Here is a 21,790-nt window from a genome sequence, read left to right on the forward strand (position 1 = left end):
TTCCCATTTCCCCCTCCAAATTCAAGGAGAATTAGTTTCCTTGTTCTGCCTGAGCGAGATTCTTGTTCCTCTCTGCACAGGCCAATTTAATTTATGACACAAGCCACGCCTATGCTCTTCCAACACGTAAGCAACAGCAACTCCAGCGAGGAGAGCACCCGAGTGTATGGACCACTAGGGGGCAATAAGCAGGAAGAACCAGAATTGCTAGCCTTCTGAACTGTCCCTCTTCTGCCAGTGCTTTGTGTAAGCAAGATACAGACTATACAGGGGTCAGCAACGTTTTTCAGCAGGCGGACTATATTTTGAAGGGGAAAAAATGAACGAATTCCTATGCCCCAGAAATAACCCAGAGATGCATTTTAAATAAAAGCACACATTCTACTCATGTAAAAACACGCCGATTCCCGGACTGTTCGTGGGCCGGATTTAGAAGGCAATTGGGCCGCATCCAGCCCACGGGCCTTAGGTTGCTTCCCCTGGAATATACTGTTGTATACATTGGAAAGCAGGGGACTTACCTTGTGATACAGCTTCTGCTTTGTGTTCAGAGTCTCCAAATAGAACAAGTTCTGCTTAAAAAGGTGTATGTCAGGCTGCAGGAAGGACTGGCCAAATGCCTATGGAACAGGGGGAAAAGCCTATCAGGACATCAGACACTGAAGGAGGTAACCAAAACTGGAAACTCTTTGAATAGCCATGGGACCAGTGACAGGGAACCTGATATTGTCTAACCTCCACCATCCCTGCCCATTGGCCACACTGGTTGCGGCTGATGAGAGGAAGAGACTTAGTTCGACCACATCTGGAGGGCTCCAGACCGGCTACCTCTGTATCGGACAGTGATCCTCGTGTCAGGGATGTTTTCTTGTTGTAAAATCTCACTTCCTTGAGACTGCCTTGCATCAAGTTATGAGTTGAAGCAGGAATGGTTGGGATTCAGTGGCCCTCCTCTAAACACAGACTGAGGCTTTGAAGGAAACAGGGCCAGGGAAGGAGCTTTTCCTACTTCTCCCCAGACTGCCTCATGGAGTTAAACAAGAATTTGAGAATGGCCGAATAGACTAGAGACTGGACTTTGACCATGGCGGCAGCAGCAAGCAGACGACTCCCCAGCAGGATGCAGACATTCTGGGCCATGCAGAAGATTCAGAGAGCACTAAGCAGAAGCGCCTCTCCCAAAGAGCATGAGCCAACTGGAATGCCAACAGCCAGAAGCACTTGGCTAGAATCAGTCACTACTGAGCTGTCAGCTTTTTAGCAATCTTCTGCTTACAAATTAACAGTGTTCAGCACTTGGAATGAGAAGGGAACCTGAGCAGGAGTTGCCTGGAATGGCCCCAAACACCAAACAACTAACAGGCTCTCAGTAGACAAGAGAACTAGGAACAAGTGTGGGTACAGAAGGAACAGCAGTGTATTGAGAAGAAACTCCTCCAGTGGGTTCAGTGAGTAACTCCAGGGTTGAAGTGAGGCCTCCGCAATAGCTACTTGGTAAAGCAGATGCTAGAGATTTGCTTGAACATCCAGACCAAAGAGTTAACTCGCTTTTCTTAAAATAACACAGGCTGCTCCCCATCACATCGCCATCCTCCACACCTCTATGATGTCACAAAGTTAAAATATGCAGTTGCACTAAGCACTGCCTCTTTTGAAAAGGTCTTGAGCCTTCGAATTGTACAAAGAACACAATGCAAATCAAGTAGGTCCTTCTCTTAACGTGTCAGGACAGCATTTGGACTCATGGGAAAGCCAGGGACTGTTGCGTTCTTGTAGCTGCTGTATTGGAACAGAGCCCCATTTCACAGTGTTACCCGTTTCCTACAGTTGCCAGCCAAAAGCACCTGGGCCCTCACAAATAAGGAAGTGAGAACACGAGCCGACATCCGTCCAGGTACCTGCATAATAGCGCTGAACTGTGCTTCGTTCTCCATCTGCTCGTCAGCTACGCCTCTCTGGACACTTGCCAGAACGCTGGACTTGAAGAAGTATCGCCAGTTGTGATGAAGGACCCGGAAAAGCAGCTCAAACAGTTCAGCTTTCACATCGGGAGAGGATCGCTTGGGGACAAAGGGAAAGCACACAGGGAGTCACCACACACCCATCGCCAGAACGGATCTCATTACCAGCACAGCCCAAGGCAGATGGTCAGAGGGAAGCATTTGCTATGTAGCAGAAGAAGCCAGCAGTCATGGGTTAGTGCTGCAGTTGCACACCCTTTAAGCACTGCCCCTCTCAAAAATAAAATTTAAAAGAAAATAAGATGACCACCTGATTTTCAATCCATATTCCACCCAATAAAAGTTAAAGGCAGCTTATTTCCATGCAATATTCTGTCCTCTTGTTTCCACAGGGAAGCAAAATAATAAACAGTGTCATTGCTTTCCTGACAATTTAATTCCCGCGGATGGTTTGGCTGCTGCCTACCTCCTCCCTGCCATTGGTCTCACCAAGGACAGATCACTTGGCAGTGTCTGAAAAACAGATCCTTTTTAAAGGAGTCCATTTGTGCATTTGACTGCAACGCTTCTCATGGGTGTGGCTCTGCTGCTGTCCCATGATTCGTACCCTGCAAGAGCTTCTGCCTTGCCCCATCCACTTCTGTCTCTCGCCCAGCCCCAGGATGGCCCTACCTCCGCAACGATTGGGTAGACTTGCTCCATGCAGAGTGAGATGATGTTGGGTAAGAAAGGCTTGAAGACTTGGCCTGGCTCTTGCACCACCACCTGAAGGATCCTCAGAAATTTCTCTACCACTCGGCACCCAGTGCTCCCATCGTGGAGGATGCTCTCGGCCAGCTGCTCTCTAGGGGCACAACACAAAAAACAATTAAGCTTTCAGGAAGACTTGGGTCTAGTTGAGAGCATTTGTTTACAGGCAGTAAGTGCATAGAGAATTCCCTGTCCCCTCTGAAATCTGAGCCACGTAGCAGTCTCAAAAGCGAGCTCCATCCCATTATTACATATTCACGTTCTGTGTCAAACAAACAGCAGCAAAAGATTAGCGACAGGAAGGTAAGCGGGTTACCTGGTGAACATGTTGAGGAATGTCTGTATGACCTGCTCAGTGAAAGGCACACCCATCTGCACCCTCAGCCCTTGAAAGAGGGTGAGGAAGAAGCTCAGCATTTCATCTGTCACATCTGGAGACAAGAAGACGGAGGAGCCAAAAAGGAAAGCATTAACGAAAAAGCAATGTTTTGACAAGTGACTGTTCTTGGTCAGGAGCCACCTTTGCTATTTGACACTGGGACTGGCAAAGGGAATCCTCCCCCGGCGCCTACTGCACAGCTAATGCCAAAGGCTTGACATCTTAGCCCTCCTTACCCAGCAGATTCGAGAAATGGACAGCTAAGCGGCTGGTGACATGGCTCTGAGTGTTAGCAGTGTAATAACATGTACAGCCCCACAGTCAATGGCAAGGCACTGGATTAGTGCACAGAATGGTTTACATTGAACTCTAGTGGCTGACCGCGGAAATGCAGGATTGTAAAAAAATAATCTCTGACATCTGGCCCTAAACTCTGTTAGAGGGTGGACTATATATAACCATACTTAGTGTTACAGGTGTGCACCTACTCAAAAAAGAAGTCATGCTGAACTCAGGGAAGGCTCACACCCATTACTCACTTTGACACTTACAGTTAAATTTTTGTCGTGCTTACAGGTCTTTGTGATTCTAGATGTTCTGCTCCTCTTGCGGGCTCACACCCTTGCTCTAGGTTGATTTTTAGCACCAATGTTGGACCACAGCTTAGGGTTGGACGTGAAGTTTTGTGTGACAGCAATTAACTTGCTCATTTTATTATATATAAAATTTACATGTTCAGCCACTATGAAACATTTTATACACTTTTTAGATTTTTGTACCATTTGGTATAGTACTGCCATGCAGTAGCTGCTGCTTAGCTTAGTGCTGATATATGATTGCATTGGAATGTTTATTTATTTGGCATTAACTGATAACGTTTTAAAGATCAATAGCTTGCTTTATTATCATTTTTAAATGTTTTAACATTCAGACAAATCAAGTTATTTATTGGAAGATCATGTTATGTTTGAAATGATTGAGTTTTTTATTGCTTTCGTAATGAAGCATTGTATTTGTATCTTTGTTACGCTGTGAGCTGCTTTCAGCATATTGATATGGAAAAGCAGCATACAATTTTAAACAAATAAACAAATTACAAGTGGGCTATGGGTCGTAATCTAGTGTTGTATCCTTGGGTTGCAATCCAACATGCTTTCTGTATGTACTCAAGAAGAGGGCATGTGCCACCTGGAAACATACCAAGCTAAGTGTTAAGACTCAGCAATGCAGGATCAAAACTGAAGTTCTGGGCTTCAGCACCTCATGAGGCACCTGAGCAACAAACCACAGACCAAGCCATGCAACCTCTTACATATGTAGGAACATAGGAATCTGCCTTATACAGTGTCAGACCAAGGCTGTTTTAAAGTTCAGAAGCATAAAATAATTTACACACAATATATTTTAGCTCTTTTCGCCCTTGGATCTGAGGGAACCTGGGCAATTGAGCAGGTGAGAGTTATTTCCCCACTTTAGTGATGCCCACCAGATAATAAAGATTCCTACTGGCTGAGGCAAAGCAAGCTTTCCTCCAGAAAGAGCGAATCGTGACTGGTTGGGTTTAAGCCGGTACAGCTAGAAAGTTGGATTCTTGGCTCCCCTGCACTACAAATTCCCAACTTTTACCTGGACACAATATGATAAGCATTTCTTGCTTGCAGCCATAGGCCATTGCAAGTACAATAAAATACAAAAGACGTAGCATAAGCAAATATAATTCCACTCAAAATGAAATGACAGTTAGGTAAAGGTAAAGGGACCCCTGACCATTAGGTCCAGTCGCGGACGACTCTGGGGTTGCGGCGCTCATCTCACTTTACTGGCCGAGGGAGCCGGCGTACAGCTTCCGGGTCATGTGGCCAGCATGACTAAGCTGCTTCTGGAGAGCCAGAGCAGCGCACGGAAACGCTGTTTATCTTCCCGCTGGAGCGGTACCTATTTATCTACTTAAATGACAGTTAAAGTCAACCTAAAAACCATTTGAGGTTGCCCTTAATTTCTGCTTGCTCAAATTAATGAGTCACCTTTGCAAACCACTCACATCTGGTTCGAAAGCCTTGTCCAAATTTTCTTCACTGCAAACATTGAAACCTGCTAGGGCCTGTATTAGAATTGTTCCCTGTACATGGAAAAGATCAACCAGTTGGGACAGCCCAGTGGCATACATAGTGCCATCTTGATTCCTGATGAATATTCTCAACACAGGCATGGGCAGGTATTAATGTGGCGCCAGCAGCGCCTGTACAACCATGGCAGCCCGATGGGACTTCTTGCCAAGTACAGGTGAGAGCTCCTGAATGACCTACGTCAGGAAAGACTGCCCTGTGGTTATACCTGACTGATGAATGAAAGCTGGGAAGAGGGCTAGCGAGACCTGCACAGACTCCTGTAGTGACTGGTAACAGAGCTGGCGGGACTTGGTGGCTTCCCCAGAGACACTTTCCACGATATCTTCCAAGACGCTGAGAGTCTGATGGATAACCGTCTTGGCTGCAAAATCAAGAGAGGACATTCAAACCATCAGCCCAGGGCACCAGTGGTGTTGAAAATAGATAAAAGTTACCAGTTGGTAGCCCGAAATTCCCAAACCATTTGCCATGAGAAAATGGCTAGGTTTTTCATGGGAAATTACAAAATGTGGACCCAAGACACCCATCCCAGAGGTGCATCTCTGTAAGATTCCCTACTCTGTCCCTGCCTCCTCCTAAACAGCTTCTACTGAGAATGGGTCAGTCTGTCCTGTCTCTGAAGAGAGGCAGCATAATCACCAGAGTTGTGCAGCCTGTCTGGACAAATCCAGGATCCCAAACCAAATTGGGCCAATCCAGGATTTGTCTAGGCAGCCCCAAACTGCTCCAGGTTGGATCCATCTGAAGTGATCCATGCTGCCAAACGAGGAAACAGCTGGTTGGTGGAAAAGGGAGGAGGAGGAGGAGGAGGAGGAGGAGGAGGAGGAGGAGGAGGAGGAGGAGGAAATGATGGCAGTAGAGACATCGCCTCCTTATTCCCTCCCCACACCGATCAAGTGTTTAATTAGGCTTTAAACCCCTGATTAAACATGCGGTTGCAAAAGTGCCTTATTCCTTTCTTCTCCCCCTCAACCACCAACCACAGGTTGAATTGGGATTTAAAACAGCGGCCAGCAAACTTTTTCAGCAGGGGGCCAGTCCACTGTCCCTCAGACCTTGTGGTGGGCCGGACTATATTTTGAAAAAAAAAAAATGAACAAATTCCTATGCCCCACAAATAACCCAGAGACGCATTTTAAATAAAAGCACACATTCTACTCATGTAAAAACACCAGGCAGGCCCCACAAATAACGAGATGCATTTTAAATAAAAGGACACATTCTACTCAGGTAAAAACACACTGATTCCCGGACCGTCCGTGGGCCGCATTTAGAAGTTGATTGGGCCACATCCAGCCCCCGGGCCTTAGTTTGGGGACCCCTGATTTAAAACTTTAATTGAAGTGCTGCACAAGGTCTCCCTGATTGGGTTCGGGTAAGTGGGGAGCCTGGTGCAGTACACGCTGCTTCCTGCCAAACAGCTGCTAAACGGGGTACCATAGCATCAGCAAGAGCTCCCATATGCCATTTTGGAGCCCTTGGAGTATTTTTTCCCCTGGACTTTTGGCTCACTGACATCCTTTTCAGGCTCTGGGGAAGGTTTCCTTGCGAGCCACAAGGACTTTCCAGCTGTCTCTTGCCATTTCAGGTTAGGAATTGCCACATATACACACAGTCACACACAAGTGGGGGGATGAGTGTATTTATATAGTACCATTAGTGAGCACGACACTTTACAGAGTATGAGAGATGCATTTGTCCAAACCTCGCAACCCCCAGTACCAATCCCCTTATTTTCCCCAGAAGGACCAGCTGGAAGGGAAATAAAACTGATATCAACCTCTCCTGGACTGAGGAGGACTTCAAGATCTCAATGTTACTCACAGCTATAAGTAAGGGTTAATTGCCAATGGACCATTGGGAACTGAGACATCAGTTATGCAAAGCTGCTGCGTGGATACTTTGGCCAGAATGTCGGAGAGGTTTACCGATCCGTCAGTTCTGACTGTGCTAGTAGCTACTCTGCCATTCCTAACAAGACCTGTATTGGGGAAACTTACTATCGTCCTGCTGTATTTTCCTCTGGGGCAAGATGGCACTGGATTTCAGGCTGCGGTAATCCCTGGTGAGGGCAGAGATTAGGCTGGTGTGGTTAGTCGAGCGAATAGCCCACTGCTGTTCACTTTCTGGGAGGTTTGGCCACGGCAGCAGCAGGATATTTGAGAGCGCTCGGCACACAAGTATCTGAGCCTGTGGAGAATAAGACAGATCAACAAAAAGAAAAGAGGCAAGGAGGGAGAGGGAGGAGCAGCAGCTGAGGAAACACAATCAGCAGCACTGAAAGGGAACAGGATGCTGGTGTCCAACCATTTAGGTGGGGTTGCCTTGACACTACACTGCACAGACATGCCAACAGCAGAGCCAAAAAGCTTAGAGTCAACAGGCTTACTGAGCACTAAGCAAAACACACATGCATGCTGCTCCTTTCCCCTCTCTTTATTGGAAGCAGCTGTGAGATCGGAAGCAGGCCACTTCTAAGCTACCCAAAATTACTTCTTGTGCCTGAAACATCTACAGCTAATGGACGTAGAGTGGTGTTGCTCCGCTATCCAAGCCAATACAATGGCCGCTTGCTCACTAAGTCCCACCGTACCTTATCAGGGAGGCGCTGAGCAGAAGTATCTGTGATCCTGTTGAACATTTTCTGGACAGCTGGGATGCTGATAAGAAACACGGGCCGTACTGTGGTGGCCAAGGAGACGAGCAGGTGGCAGGAGGACAACAGTAACTTCTCTTGTATCTGAGCGGGGGGGGGGGGGGGAGGAGGACAGAGATGTTGAGCCTCTTTTGTAACTGAATCAACAGATGGGTTTGATCCAGAAACGGTACATAGGAGTGAACAGGTCTGTTGTGACTTCTACTCCATGGAGGGGCAGCTGAAGGACATGCACTGGTCTTCTGGAACCTCTTCAATAGCTTATGAATGGGGAGCCAACCAGCAACAACAGCCCATGATTACAAGAAGCAGCAAGAAGTTTAAGACCTCTCAGGAGTTCTGAGGAAGAGCCACTTATCAAAAAGCTAAGCCAGCCTCCTCAATTGGCGACAAGGAAGACAAGACAGGAGCAGCCCGAACCCAACCTGGAAAGTTTTGGAGAGGACTGCAGCTCAATCACCGCTCTAAACAGCACAGGATGGACAAAGTAGAACCAGGTTGGAGGCCAAATTCTCGTGTTCCGGTTCTGTTTTCTTGAATGGTGGTCTCTACTCTTTTGTTCTCCTGAGCACTCGCTTTGAAAGGTCACCTCCCACCCAAGAAAGGGAAGCTCGTATTGCTGCAAAATGGTAGCTCAACCCAGCAGCAGTTCAATACTGACAGTTCAAATGAGGCAGCTTCCCATTATACATACTGACCAATAAGACCGGTCCCCAACCTCAAAAGCCTGGCAAAAGAGGGATAGTTTCAAGGCTTGGTTTTGTACACAATGGCTGATGCCTCTGGGTCATGCATGGTACCTTAGAACTGATTAGTGGAGTGATTGCTTCCAGGGCAGTAGAGACAAGGGAGACAAATTGTGTGGGATTTTGCCGATGAACTTCACCGTAGAACTGTGCTAGCCAGTGACAGTAAGCCTGCAGGGCTGCAAGGGATTGTGCATGCCTAGAGAAACAGAGAGAGACAGAATCTCAAATGTAAGCTGAAGGGAATAGAAGTACACAAGACCAATAAGCTTCAGTTCTACTCATTTCCAGTCGTGTATCTGATTTGAACCCAGGCTTCCTAGGTCTAACATGCTAATCCAGCCTTTCTCAACCTTGGGTCCCCAGATGTTGTTGGGACTACAACTCCCATCATCCCTGACCACTGGTCTGGCTAGCTAGGGATGATGGGGGTTGTAGTCCAACAATATATGTTGGACCCAAGGTTGAGAAAGGCTGCTTTAACCACTATTATATCATGCAGGCTCTGGGAGACTGGTTGGCTGGGCTCAGGTCACAGCAGTCCATGACATCATTTGGCTGGGGCAGTTGCATCATGAAGGAGTGAGCAACACTGAGGAAAGGATATGAGACACATGAGCTGGGCCTATGGAGTCAAGGAGTGAAAACATCTGACATTCCTAGCAATGCCATAATCTATTAAAGACTGTTGACAAGCTGCTACAGAAGCTGTACAGATCATAGTGGCACTCTGACCATGCAACTCCCTCCCACAGGACATGGAGAAGCAAAACTTTGGGCGCATTGTTTAGCCTTGGGATGAGGAGGATCGCCAGCTGGGAAGAGAAGTCTGGTGGGGCCTGGGCTGTGGTCATTCAGACTCTGCTGGGCCCCTCTGACTTCCCATGCAGGAAAGATCTTTTGCAACCCCCATCACTATCAAGGACTGCAGGGTGAAGAACGCTAGAGAGTTCCCTTGCATAGGAATAAAACATGTCTTTTGGTTTCAGTAAGGAACCAGACTTCAAGTGAGCATTTCCAAAACACTTTCTAACCATAGCTGTCAACCTTCCTTTTTCTTGCATTGGGAAACGGCCATAGCTATCAACCTTCCCCTTTTTTGCAGTGGGAAACGGCACTGGAATAAGGGAATTTCCCACAAGAAAAGGGAAAGTTGAAAGCTATGTTTCTAACACTGCATTTTTTTATTATTTCATACTCACACATCAATTAGGTCAGGTTTCAGGACAGATGGCACAGCAGTTTCAATATTGTAGAGTTTAATCTGGGACCCATATAGAGTTACCTTGACCAGTCTGTGGGAGAAGGAGATAAGAGGCAAGGAAATGAGGAAAAGTGGGACTCAGTAATATACAGGATCCTCTCCTATCTTGAACATAAACCCTGCCTTAAGTTGGATGCACAGAAGGGAAAGGAAGGGAACATGTGCTCAGTTTGGAACCATTTATAAGTAATGCTGGTGGAAGACATTTTGGGGCCTGATGTTGTGATCAATTGCTTTTAGCAATTAATAATAAAAAAATGATGTTCAGGTTTATACATTTCACTAATTTTACAATCATTTTAACATTTCATAACTTGACTTCCTTCCCCCTCTTTCTGTGGTTCCTTAATTTATTTTTAATATCTTCTGCATATCCAAATTAACTTAATTTGCTCATTTATTCATCTACTTTAAATATATACTCTTATGAAACTGCAGGTTATTATAATAATCCTGCCAGTGTTCTTATATGTTTACAATTTAAAGTGCACTTTCATTAGTCCTTTGCAGTCATGGCTTTGCCTGAGGTCATATCACATCAGTGTGGGGCAGATGAGGAAATAGGGCTTCCTGGGTCAAATCAGGATCCTTGCCTACTTTGGCCCACAGGTAAGAGGCTTGCATGCCAGCCCTACCACTTCCGCTGTCACTGCCAGTCAGTGAGGGCAATACTGAGCAAGACAGACCAGTGGCCTGATTTGGTATAAAGCATCTTTCTATTTTCTCCATTGGAAGCACAACACCCATAATCACGGCTGCATATTGTAATCACTGGTGTTTATATTTTGGTGCTATAATGGGATTGCTTTATAGTGTATTTGAATTATGGTGTATTTTTAAAATTCTTCAGCATTTTAACAATGCTGTGCTATTGATTTCTGTGTTTTATTTCTTTCTTTCTTTTATCTACTTAAATGCATTTATATGCTGCTTAATCATTAGCATTCCTAAGCAGTGTGTGTAAACTGCTCAGGAGTCACCTTGGCATTCGGCAGCATAAAGAACAGCAGGATTCTCTTAGGACTGCACGTAAAGACCTACAGGAGGCATAGCATAAAGACAGACAGTGGCTGGAGCTGAAATGCCAGCAGCTATTAGCAGGCCTGTCCCAGAATCCAACTCTAAAGAGTGTCACGCTGCCTACCTCTCCACTACAGTATGAGCATCGTTGAACCTCGTGGCAAACATGTCCCCCGTGAAGTACTCGGCTAACCGACCAACCGCTTGGAGCAAGGAGCTGAGGTCGCGCAAGGAGCAGTGTAAGCGCCGGCAGTCGTTCTCTGCGGTGATGTTCAGCCTGTGACCTGAAAGGACAGCATGAGCCAGTGGGAATAAAAATGCAAGGAGAAACCGGAATGCAAGTGCTTCTGCTAATAGGGACAAATTACTGCCCATTAAGGTGATTTAAAGAAATGGCTGTCTCCTGCACAAACTCTTCATAGAATTCAAATACAAAGATTGTCCGAAGCCATAACCTTGTAACACACAAGGCACTCATATGAGAAATCTAATTATGCAGATAGCTTGCCAGGAAATGAAACATTTACTGTAATTACATTACATGCATTTGCTCTGCATTAGCTGTCTTGCAGGTCACAGTTCAAGCACCGAATGCAAGCAAGACTGCTAAATTAGGCCGCTTTAAAAGGGGCATTGTTAAAAGAGGACATTGGGGTTTTAATCTTTACTAATTATTTGCAGCTCTTTTCCTCCCAAAAGGCTAAAATATTTTCCAGAACAGGGTGGCGCCGTTTTACCACACAAGCAACAACATGGACCCAAACAGCATAAGTCAAAGTAGTTTAATCGGAGATAGAAAATCCTGATTGGTTCGAGGGGGTGGGCTCTATACAACTGCAACATAGAGAAGCTAAATAAAAAAATTCCTTCCAGTAGCACCTTAGAGACCAACTAAGTTTGTTATTGGTATGAGCTTTCGTGTGCAAGCGGTGTGTTTCTAATATCCGCTGCTGAAGAGCACACCCACAAGAAAACACACTGGGATTCAGTACCTCCAATTAAATAGCAGGAGTCAAAGAAATCTTAATTTTTGTGGCCAGCGGTGCCATCTTCTTAAGCGACACCGGCACCCTCAATCATCTTAAGAAGATGGCACCTCTGGTCACAAAAGTAAGATTTCTTTGACTCCTGCTATTTAATTGGAGGTACTGAATCCCAGTGTGTTTTCTTGTGGGTGTGCTCTTCAACAGCGGATATACTTTGGTGGGGAAGGAGTCGAAATTGCCCCAGCCCCTAGGAGTTAGTGTGCCTGTTGTGGGTGGTTACCAGCCATTTTGACCTTGAACATGCCCAGACTGCTGTAAAATGCTCTACACGGGGCTGCCTTGCAGTCTGTGCAGAATGTGGCTGCCAGATTCCTAACTTGTCTGGGTGTTCTGATCTTCTCTCAAGCCTCTCCAGCATTAGTTGCAGAGGTTCTTGGTCTGTTGCCAGCCCAAATTCAAACTGTCAGTTTGACCTTGAACATCTAGGGGTACAAAAACCAGTCCATCTCCAAATATACCTTTCTGTACCTTAACATGTTCAGCAGAAGGCCTTCCACAGAATGCCCTCACCATCTGAGGAGAGGTGGTTGGTTGGCAGGCAGAGGGCTTTCCCAGTGGTGGCACCCCAATTGTAGAACAGCCTCACCCTAAAGAGGCTTACCTGGCATTATTTTTGTTATTTTGCTTCCAGGCAAAGGTCCTTTTTATTATTTTCATAAGCCCTTGTAATCTTTAAAAAAAAATGTTTTACAGTCTATTAACTGTTTTATGCTGCTTCAGTTTTACTGCCCTATTAGTTATACTTTTTTTTAAAGTTTACTTTGATTGAGACACTTCAGAAATAAAACTACTTAAGTGTCATACAAGGTGTTTAGCCAAACTGTATTATTATATGGAATTTTATTAAAGGACATGATAAAAAATACATTGCCCCCCCCCCTTGAAAAACCTCACTTGAGACAAGTTATATAATGCACAAGTTAAAACACCTTTTTTAAAAAGTGCATATAAAAGTCATATTTCTGTAAGCCAAAAAGGAATTTACAACAGGTAGAATGTATTAACCTCTATATAATGCAGAATAATATAGTTAAGACACCATACAGAGTAAGCAAATTTTAGCTACTGGGATGTTTTTGCCAGTATAAATTGCTGTTTATGTCAGTATGAACTTAAACTTAAAGCAGTTTTCCCAAGTTAAAGAATGCCAGCTCGGTGATCTGCCCCATATTATAGCAACACACAGCACACACACATGAGATTTCAAACACTGGTAGTTTGCCTTACCTGTTCCTGAAGTGACTATGAATTGCTGGAGTCCCAGATATACATCTAGATTTTCCTGGAGAACTGGAAACTGAGAAGAAAACAAGCATAACTACAAGGTCCTCAACTACAGTAACCATGAATGATTCCCTGTTTAAAATGTGGACCTAAGCACAATTCATCTGTCACCTAAACCTTCATGGACAGGGAAAATAAAAGTTTGGGAGTTCAGGATTGGTTCACTACCATAGCCTTACAATGAAAAATGATGTCAATGGGACACTGCAGGAAAATGATTCCCCTGGGAAAGAAGGCTTTTCCAAAACAGGACTTGCTTACTAATGGTCTGCAGCAGGATCCAGAATGCTCTTAAATACATGTTTGCAGAACTGCATGGGTCCCAGTGGTTAACAGTAACATCCTCCATTGCCTTTACCCGGCATTCAAGTGCCCCAAGGGCTTCACATTCGTTTCTGGGGAAGTCTATGAAGATAGGTGGTTCGAATCCCCGCAACGGGGTGAGCAGGAAGGTAAAAGGCGTTTCCATGCACTGCTCTGGTTCGCCAGAAGTGGCTTAGTCATGCTGGCCACATGACCCGGAAGCTGTATGCCGGCTCCCTTGGCCAATAAAGCAAGATGACCACCGCAACCCCAGATTCGTCTGCAACTGGACCTTATGGTCAGGGGTACCTTTACCTTTACCTTTACCCTTACCCTATGGTCAAAACTACGTGGCACTAAATATATCATTAGCAACAATGCCTATCTTTTTAAAGACAGCATTAAGATGTCACTCCCCGTACCTTACATTTTTCACCAGAAAAACTGTACATGAGAAAGGGAGGTTAAACCCTTCCTTCTTCAGTCACATTCCTGCCATAAACTGTCCTACACTGCTCTGTAATGACTCTTAGAAAGTGTTCCTATAGGTACTAATGTGACTCCCACACCCTCAGGTTCAATATTGCAATGGTGCCGGGGGGTGGGGGGGTAGCAGGATAGTGGTATGATCCAGTTCCACTGAAGTCTGCCTCCCCCAGCTTAGTATTTTTTTAAAACCCAGATGTAATGGCAAACAAGGCATACAATGTCACATGCTAATATTGGCCAGGAAGGGAGGGGTTTAACCTGTCTCTAGTCTCTTGCAAACATCCCCCAACAATGCATGTAGCACTACATGTGGTTTGTCACTTTGGTCATTTATAGCTACTGTTCTGCTAGTGTACAGGTCAAGGGTCAAAGGATGAAATGCTGAAAGATAGAAGCAGCAACACCAGCTCCCAAAATGTGAAAAGCCACACAGCCTTCCCCCCACGACTGCAAGCCTTTAAACACACACCATGCTGCTATTCATTTGCAATATAGGTTTAAAAATGCACCATCTGTTGGCAAACTGGAAAGCACCAAGAGATGAGCAGGTGAGGGAATCCCTGCCAGAAGTGTCAATCTCACACCAAGGAATTCTAAGTGCTAATCTAGCACAACCGGACAAGGAGATGGCATGCTGTGTTACTAGCCGGCAGGTATGTCACAGCTTTGCAACAGGGAAGCAAGACAGGAGACAGGAGATCAGATGCCTTGGCTGCCATCCCAGGAGTCAATGTCATGTGTCAGGATTTAAACCGCATAGTTGTTCCAGCTAGCTCTATGAACTCAAAAGTCTACCTCCTAGTGGGCAAAAGTTTAGCATAGCCATCTCATACTACTAAATTGGCATGCTCCTTGTGTGATTTCTGCCAAGGAGGTGAGAAAACAGATATCCAGTCTCGAACTGGAACCCAAGGTGGAGGTGTGCCCATGTGAGCAAGCATGATGTTGTGACATGTGCATGGCAGCATGTAGCTGTGGAAGGAGTGGCCAACCCTCCAAGTGGACCCTAGTCAGAAAAAGGTTAAGCCACCCCTGCTCTATACAAAAGTGGCACACAGGAACACAATTTCCACCAAATACTTTTACTTTACGCTTGCCAAATAATTTTAAGATTCCTTGAAAAGGTGAATGACTGAAGCACTGCTTGAAGTTGAGCTAATGCCTTTCGTGTATGAAAGAAACTTTGCAAGTGAGTTATGTGTACCGGGTATTATTATTTTTTAAAAAGTTAATATTACTATTATTATTTGAGCCTCCATTCTAGGCCAGGAGGACCACAATCCTCAAACTCAAACATCTTTTCCCACCACCATTTACTTATCTGGCATGTTTATATCAGGACAACAGAACCTTAGGGTTGAGCTTGCAGTGAACGCAAACAGGCAATTCTTCTAACCACCTGGAATTCCTGCTACACCTCACATCAAAAAGCAGGTCTTTGAAGTAACAATGGCATGGATCTGAAACTCTGAAAGACGGTGAGAGTAAAGCTCACACTCCCCACTTACCAGGGTTGAAAAGGCATGCGTTGGCAGGAGCTCCATTACTTTGGCCACTACCTCCAAGCTCTGGCGTAGGTACCGCTGCCACTCTGTCTGTTGCTGTGAGAAAGAAAAACCATGATCAGCTGTTTTATTTGCCTTTGCACCAGGGCTGTTGGAACGAATTTTCCACAAGTAGAAAAATGAGGCAACAGAATGCTGAAGTGGTAGAGTGGGCAATTCCAGTTCATGCTATGGGTGAAGAAATGCCATTTTGGAGCACTCTGGCAACTTAAAAACAAATCTGCAAGTATTTTTTTTAAAAAAAAACCTAGCACACCTGGAAAAAAGGTTCATAACCCCCACGCCACACTTCCCAGGCTTGCAATCATAAGGCACAAGGCATTGGAAGTGGTGCAAAGTGCTGTTAACCCTGAAAGATTTCAGCTATGCTATTCTGCACATGCCTTCTGATTCCATAATGTGCAATGGAAACACAATGATTTCTACTTTTTACTTTCACAGTTATTACGATTCTCAAGTCTACAGTCCTCTGCTTCTTACATCATCATCCAGCGTCTCGTCATCCAGCTCTTCCAACTGGGCCTGGTTGTACCTGAACTGTATCCGATTTAATACTTCTGTCAGGAGCAGAACCAGGGCATCTTCGTACCTGGGAAAGAGCAAAAGGAAAACCCCAATCAAATTTGGAACTACTGTTATGGAAAGAAATGATAAGTCCATAAGAAGTTATACCAAAGTTACTTAAACTGGAGAGATGGCTAACCCACAGTATGATCTGATGCAGCCCTGGAAGGAACTAGACTCTCATAACCCACTGTTTGTAGTAGGTTCTGGGGCCTCAATGCTGACCATAATGTTTCCTCTATAACGTTGGTCTTCAACTGGTGGGTTGGAACCCATCACTAGGTCACAGCCTGGTCTAAAGTGGGTCGCAACAGCAGCACTGCCACCATACAAATATATGGCAAAAAGGAAGGGGGAGAAATGGGTCCCCAAATGCATATTTGGGTCAAAGGTGTGTCTGGAAAGACTGAAGACTGCTGCTCTATACTACTGCCCTAGTCCAATATCAGAAACATGCTAGGAACAATGGGCAAGTTCACACCAGAATCTAGATAATTTATCAGCATAGCTAGCAAATGAACGTGTGAACTGCCACCACTGAAATATAATAGGCACCAGCTGATATGCAGATGTGCTCGTTGTTGTTTACAGGTTCCATTTGTAGCAGCCAATCTGTCAGACTGACTCAGTGGGGAGAGATAGGAAGCAGGGCTCATTCCACCAGCTTTGCTGAAATCCCAGCTCCATCAGGCACTTCCTACCCCTGAACTATGCATAAGCTGGTAATTCCCTCCTCTTCGTTTTCTGTCCCTTTTCCCTTGTGTGTGTCATGCCCCCCCCCCCCGACTGGAAGCCTATAGGCAGGGTCTGCCTTATTCATTTGATTGTATGTAAGCCATTCTGGGAGTCTTTTGGCTGAAGAGCAGGGTACGAATGCCCTAAATAAGTAAGAGGGTGCTTTTGAGGGAGGGACTGCTCTTTATAAAGGTCAAGAGAGCAGAACTGCTAATGCCACCAGCAAGGAGTTGATTCTATTCTACACATTCAGAATATCCACAGAGGGAACTGCAACTTTAAGGAGCTGCGCTCAAGCTTGCTTTTCTCTTCTCCCTCCCATTCCTTTTTCCTTGTGTGCCATGCCTTTTTGGATGGTGAGCCCAAGGACAGGAGACTTGTAAGCACCTCTTGAGATTATTTTTGGATAAAGGGCAGGGCTTATACTTTATAGACAACAAAAGAGAAAAAGGCATGGCGTGCATCTGACATGAGACATCTGAACAAATGGGTGTAGTTGCTGTTGTTTCAAAAAAGGTTTGCAAAATAGCAATTATGGGGTGATGTTCAACTAAGTTTTACTCAGAGTAGACCTAGTAAAATTAATGGAACTAATTTAGTCATAACCATTAATTCCAATGAGTTTACTTTGAATCAGACCTAGTTGAATATCACCCCCAGTGTTCATTGACACTGGTATCAAGAACACAAAGAATGTTTAATTCTGTTTAAATTCCTAGGTAATATCTGGAAAATGAGTTTTATCATCCCTTGGTCTGACACCACATCTTTATTCAAGATAAGTCATTGCTAAACGAAGCATGAGAGAGGAAGTTCTCACTAAGGCCTTGGCAGAAAGCAACATTTCATTTAAATATGAGGACAATTGAGCTACTCAGAAAGGAATTCTGTTATGCATAATCAAATCTGATTGCTAAGCGTGTACATACCCTGTGCTGCCTCCCCTAACCAGCTGTGCTCCAGATGTTTACGGACCAGCCACGATGACCAATAGTCAGAGATGATGGGAGTTTTAGTCCATCAGCACCTGGGCCGTACTAGGGTGGGGAAGGTGCCCTAATACATCATCTGTTCATCTTCTCTGTCTTTATTCTTCTGCACACACTCTTCATGCTTCTGACACCATCTTAAAGTCTAAGATTCACTGTGTTACGTTTCTCTCTTATTTGTCATTCTAAGTTCCATTTCAAATCCAGGCTACACTTCCACACCTGATTTCCACAGGGTTAGCTCAACCTGCACTCTCACAGGCTTGGGCACTTTTAAGAGGGTGAGAGAAAGAATTCTCTCTCTCTCTCTCTCTCTCTCTCTCTCTCTCTCTCTCTCTCACACACACACACACACACACACACACATTTAAGAAGGGAGTAATATGGCGTGAAAGTTTGCTTGTATATTCCGGGGGGAAGGGAATCTATGTTTTAAGGTCAAACTGCAGTTGCGAGTGTGCAATGCTGCTGGTTTGAATTTCAAAATAATAAGTGTTCCTTGTAACTTGAGATTTATCTACAGCACTGATGCACCAAAATCACACCAGATATTTATCACCTTGAGATGTTTAGCTTTTCTTGTTAAAAACAAGCAAAACTTTAGTCCTTGAGGGCTTCAAAGATATGCTTGGAAAGTGCGTCAATGAAATCTCAAGAGGCAGAAGTTGAATTGGGTTATTAGTTTCCTAACAATGCTCTCCACTCTTCCCCACGGCCAGAATATATTATGCAAATAAATGCTATGAAAATTAGTTTGACTTGCCTAATTTATACAGGGTGCAGAAGTCTGCTTTTCCTAGTGCAGGACCCAAATACAGATATACATTCCGTATTTTTAAATGCCCAGAACCCCAATCATGCACAAGGAACTGATACCCTTTCCTACAAAACTGCAAATACCGTTACAACATTTCCAGGTATGGCTTCATTTTTAAGACTGCCCTTCTGAGAAATGTGGTGTTTACTGCGTGAACAAATGCAGAACTCAGCCTATTTTCTCACGAAGCTCCCCAATTGAAAAACAAAAAGAAAAGAAAAAAGCAACACACCACTGAGTGACATCAGCCTCAGCAGTGACATAGCAAGTTGCAGGAAGAACTTGCTGTCCCACTATTCTTTCATAAGAAAAAATGCATTGAGAAAAAGCTCGCTCCAGCATATGCAAAACACAAGTGAACAAGCTAAAAATGTATTTCTCCCACCCCCACCTGCTTTGAGGGAGTCTGCGGGCAGCTTATCTTACACGCTCTCATGCTCTTCTCAGCGTGGTGAGAAATGAACTACTGAAGGAGAGATCCTGTGGTTATTTGAACATGCAGTCTGGGGAGATTTAAACCCCAAGATCCTGTATTTGAACCAACATTTCCCTTTTGGGTCATTTGTTTCCTCCTCCACTGAGCATGCAAACCCAAGGTGTGCTCCCAAATCCCTTTCTGCAGACCATTTCAAGAGACAAACAACTACATTGAATGAGCTCTCTATCTTAAGCACACGGAGAGTCTGAGCAAGGAATAGGGTCAGGCCAGGATGTCAATTGAACTGGGAGGCTGGGAGAAGCACCCAGAGTAGGTGATTTATACATGAGGCTCTGCTTGGAAGAGGCTTAAACTAAAATGGACAGGAAGCCTCAAATGCTGTTCCTGTGGTGTAAGCACACTTACGCTTATAGGTAAACACTTCCTGTCCCTATGACAGCTCTACAACTTCCTGTCCCTATGACAGCTGTAAGAGTTGCATTAAAAAGAAACATGCCCAGAAATAATGACGCAACCTCCCTCTTCTTGCATTCTTGCAAAACAAGGTTTGGAACTCCCTCTGTGAGCAACTAATCCTTTCTGGCTGCCAATCTCCTTAATCCAAGCCAGTGAGACTCAGGCTGAAACTGTTAAGGGGTGTTTCATTTCCCACTATATTAGGTCTGCATGAGCAGCTGTACAAAGCAGCAAAATGCATTACCCCTTTTCATTGAGAATGGGACGTGAGGAGGGATGTCACTTTTTCCAAATGCTCCTTTATGGGGGGAAAGGTCTAAAACTAGAAAGCTAGTTTGAGATAGAACTAATATTCCTTGAATGCCAGTTTGATTTTTAACTTTATGGTGCTTTAAAACAACAACAACTTATATATGTGGGAGAGTACTCAAAATACCCCCCGCCCCAACCTACAGTGATGTGACATGGTACAGTCCGTTCTGGCACACCATTCTGCTGCAAGTTTGGTAGATCAGGCTTTCATTTCTAGCTTAGAAACATATCTGAAGGCAAGCTTCTCTCCACTATGGCCAGTGCAGTGCACCCAAATGGACTCTGTGAGAACAACAGCAAGTAAAAATAAAGCTGGCCTTTTCTGCTGCAATCCTGAATGCCTCTGCACAGAGCAAGAGCAGCCAGAGGATTATATCCCAAGTTGCTAGAAAAAGGACAAGTCTTTAAAAAACAACAACACCCTATGTAGCCTTCAAAATGATGCCCAGTGAAGGAAGGAAACAGCAGGAAAAGTTGTGATACAAGTGAGCAAGGGATCTTCCACTGCACTGCCAATCTATCTTACCTGTTGAGAACTGCTTCTTTATCTGCCAGACGGCTCTTTATCTTACTGGTTAAGTAGTCCAAGAAGAGAGTCCAGATGTCTAAGCAGGAGAAGTAACCTTCGTGGGTAGGCTGAAACATGGAAGTCAACAGACAATTTTTAACAGTAGCACAAACTGGATATGGAGAGAGAGAGAATTGTAATAGCCACTTGATAGACAACGGAACTTCTCTCCCTTGCCTCCCTCCTAATGTCACCTTAGACCACATTCACACCATACATTTAAAGCAGAATCAAACCACTTTAAACGGTTGTGGCTTCCCCAAAGAATTCTGTGAACCAGTTTGTTAAGGGTGCTGGGGATTGTTTGGGGACTCCTATCCCCCTGCCAGAGCTACAATTCCCAGAGTTCCCTGGAAGAGGAATTGGTTGTTAAACCACTCCGATAAGTTTTTAGGTCCCAATTTTGTTAGGTCTTTTCATTCTTATTTTCATGACCAGTTTCTCTAAGAACCCCTTGGGGTTTGAAGAGGGAGTAATGCATATGTTCTTTTTTTAATTTAGGTTTTCTTACTGTACCCTGCAGCTGGAAAAAAAAACCAACAATGGAGAGACAAAACAAGATATGTAAACACCATATCTTGGCACAAAAGCGTCTCATTCCCCACTCCTTATCTTTGAACAAACCCAAGAGATTCAAATGCTTGCATCCTGCATTTGAAAGAAAAGCTGGTCCAAATAAAAGGTACCATTTTTATCAAAACTAAATACTGTCTCATTTGCTCATTGGCTCCATATTTTTGTTTTCCTGGAAACCAAAACAGCTACTGAGATTTGATCTCAGTCGAGACCTCTGTGTTGTGTGGTACCCAATATAATATTTCCAAGCATGCCAGGAAATCACTGAAATAGGCACCCAGGGCTTTCAGCAGTCAATCTGGAGACCAGGATTGCTGCTATTTTGCAATCCAAGAGTAACATTTTAATTTGAATGCAGTAAAAATCTGACAGAGTGTTTTCACATGACACCTTATAATCAACTCTAAACAAAGCTGGATTAAGGAGAAGAGACATGCCAGTGTTGTACCTGATGAAACGTGTACTTGAACAGCAGTGCAAGGAATTCAACCACGGGAAACTGGGAGTAGGACTCAATCCTCCTCAAGTGGACACTCACAAAGAGGCGCAGAAAGTCAGTAAACTTCTCTATGTAACTACAAGGGAAAGACAAGAGAAAACCTGATCAAGTCAACCTGAATACTGGCAGAAGCAACAGCAGCACTGAAACATTTAAATTTACTTCATACCTCTTTCATTAAATAACACATTTTGCAGCCATTTTAAAAACAATTAAATTAAATCCCTACATAAATTACCTACA

The 21,790-nt window shown here is 44.5% G+C and overlaps 1 protein-coding gene across 3 annotated transcripts in view; it reads right to left on the minus strand.

Annotated features, from left to right (window-relative positions):
- The window catches only part of XPO6 (exportin 6), a 44,542-nt gene that overhangs the window by 2,826 nt on the left and 19,926 nt on the right, over window positions 1-21,790 (minus strand). For 2 of the 3 annotated variants that reach the window (XM_033166468.1, XM_033166467.1), the window contains 15 exons: window positions 21,497-21,623; window positions 20,431-20,540; window positions 16,073-16,181; window positions 15,536-15,628; window positions 13,179-13,248; window positions 11,030-11,189; window positions 9,824-9,916; window positions 8,676-8,820; window positions 7,813-7,959; window positions 7,220-7,409; window positions 5,425-5,580; window positions 3,028-3,142; window positions 2,634-2,805; window positions 1,899-2,060; window positions 522-620 (listed from right to left, as the gene is read on the minus strand). In XM_033166468.1, the coding sequence (XP_033022359.1) occupies window positions 522-620; window positions 1,899-2,060; window positions 2,634-2,805; window positions 3,028-3,142; window positions 5,425-5,580; window positions 7,220-7,409; window positions 7,813-7,959; window positions 8,676-8,820; window positions 9,824-9,916; window positions 11,030-11,189; window positions 13,179-13,248; window positions 15,536-15,628; window positions 16,073-16,181; window positions 20,431-20,540; window positions 21,497-21,623 (1,948 nt within the window). Of the gene's footprint in view, window positions 1-71; window positions 269-490; window positions 621-1,898; window positions 2,061-2,633; window positions 2,806-3,027; window positions 3,143-5,424; window positions 5,581-7,219; window positions 7,410-7,812; window positions 7,960-8,675; window positions 8,821-9,823; window positions 9,917-11,029; window positions 11,190-13,178; window positions 13,249-15,535; window positions 15,629-16,072; window positions 16,182-20,430; window positions 20,541-21,496; window positions 21,624-21,790 lie in introns of those variants that run through there. The other variant, XM_033166469.1, reaches the window with a different exon arrangement.

Source organism: Lacerta agilis, chromosome 13 (assembly GCF_009819535.1).
Source record: "Lacerta agilis isolate rLacAgi1 chromosome 13, rLacAgi1.pri, whole genome shotgun sequence".
NCBI classification, from domain to species: Eukaryota; Metazoa; Chordata; class Lepidosauria; order Squamata; family Lacertidae; genus Lacerta; species Lacerta agilis.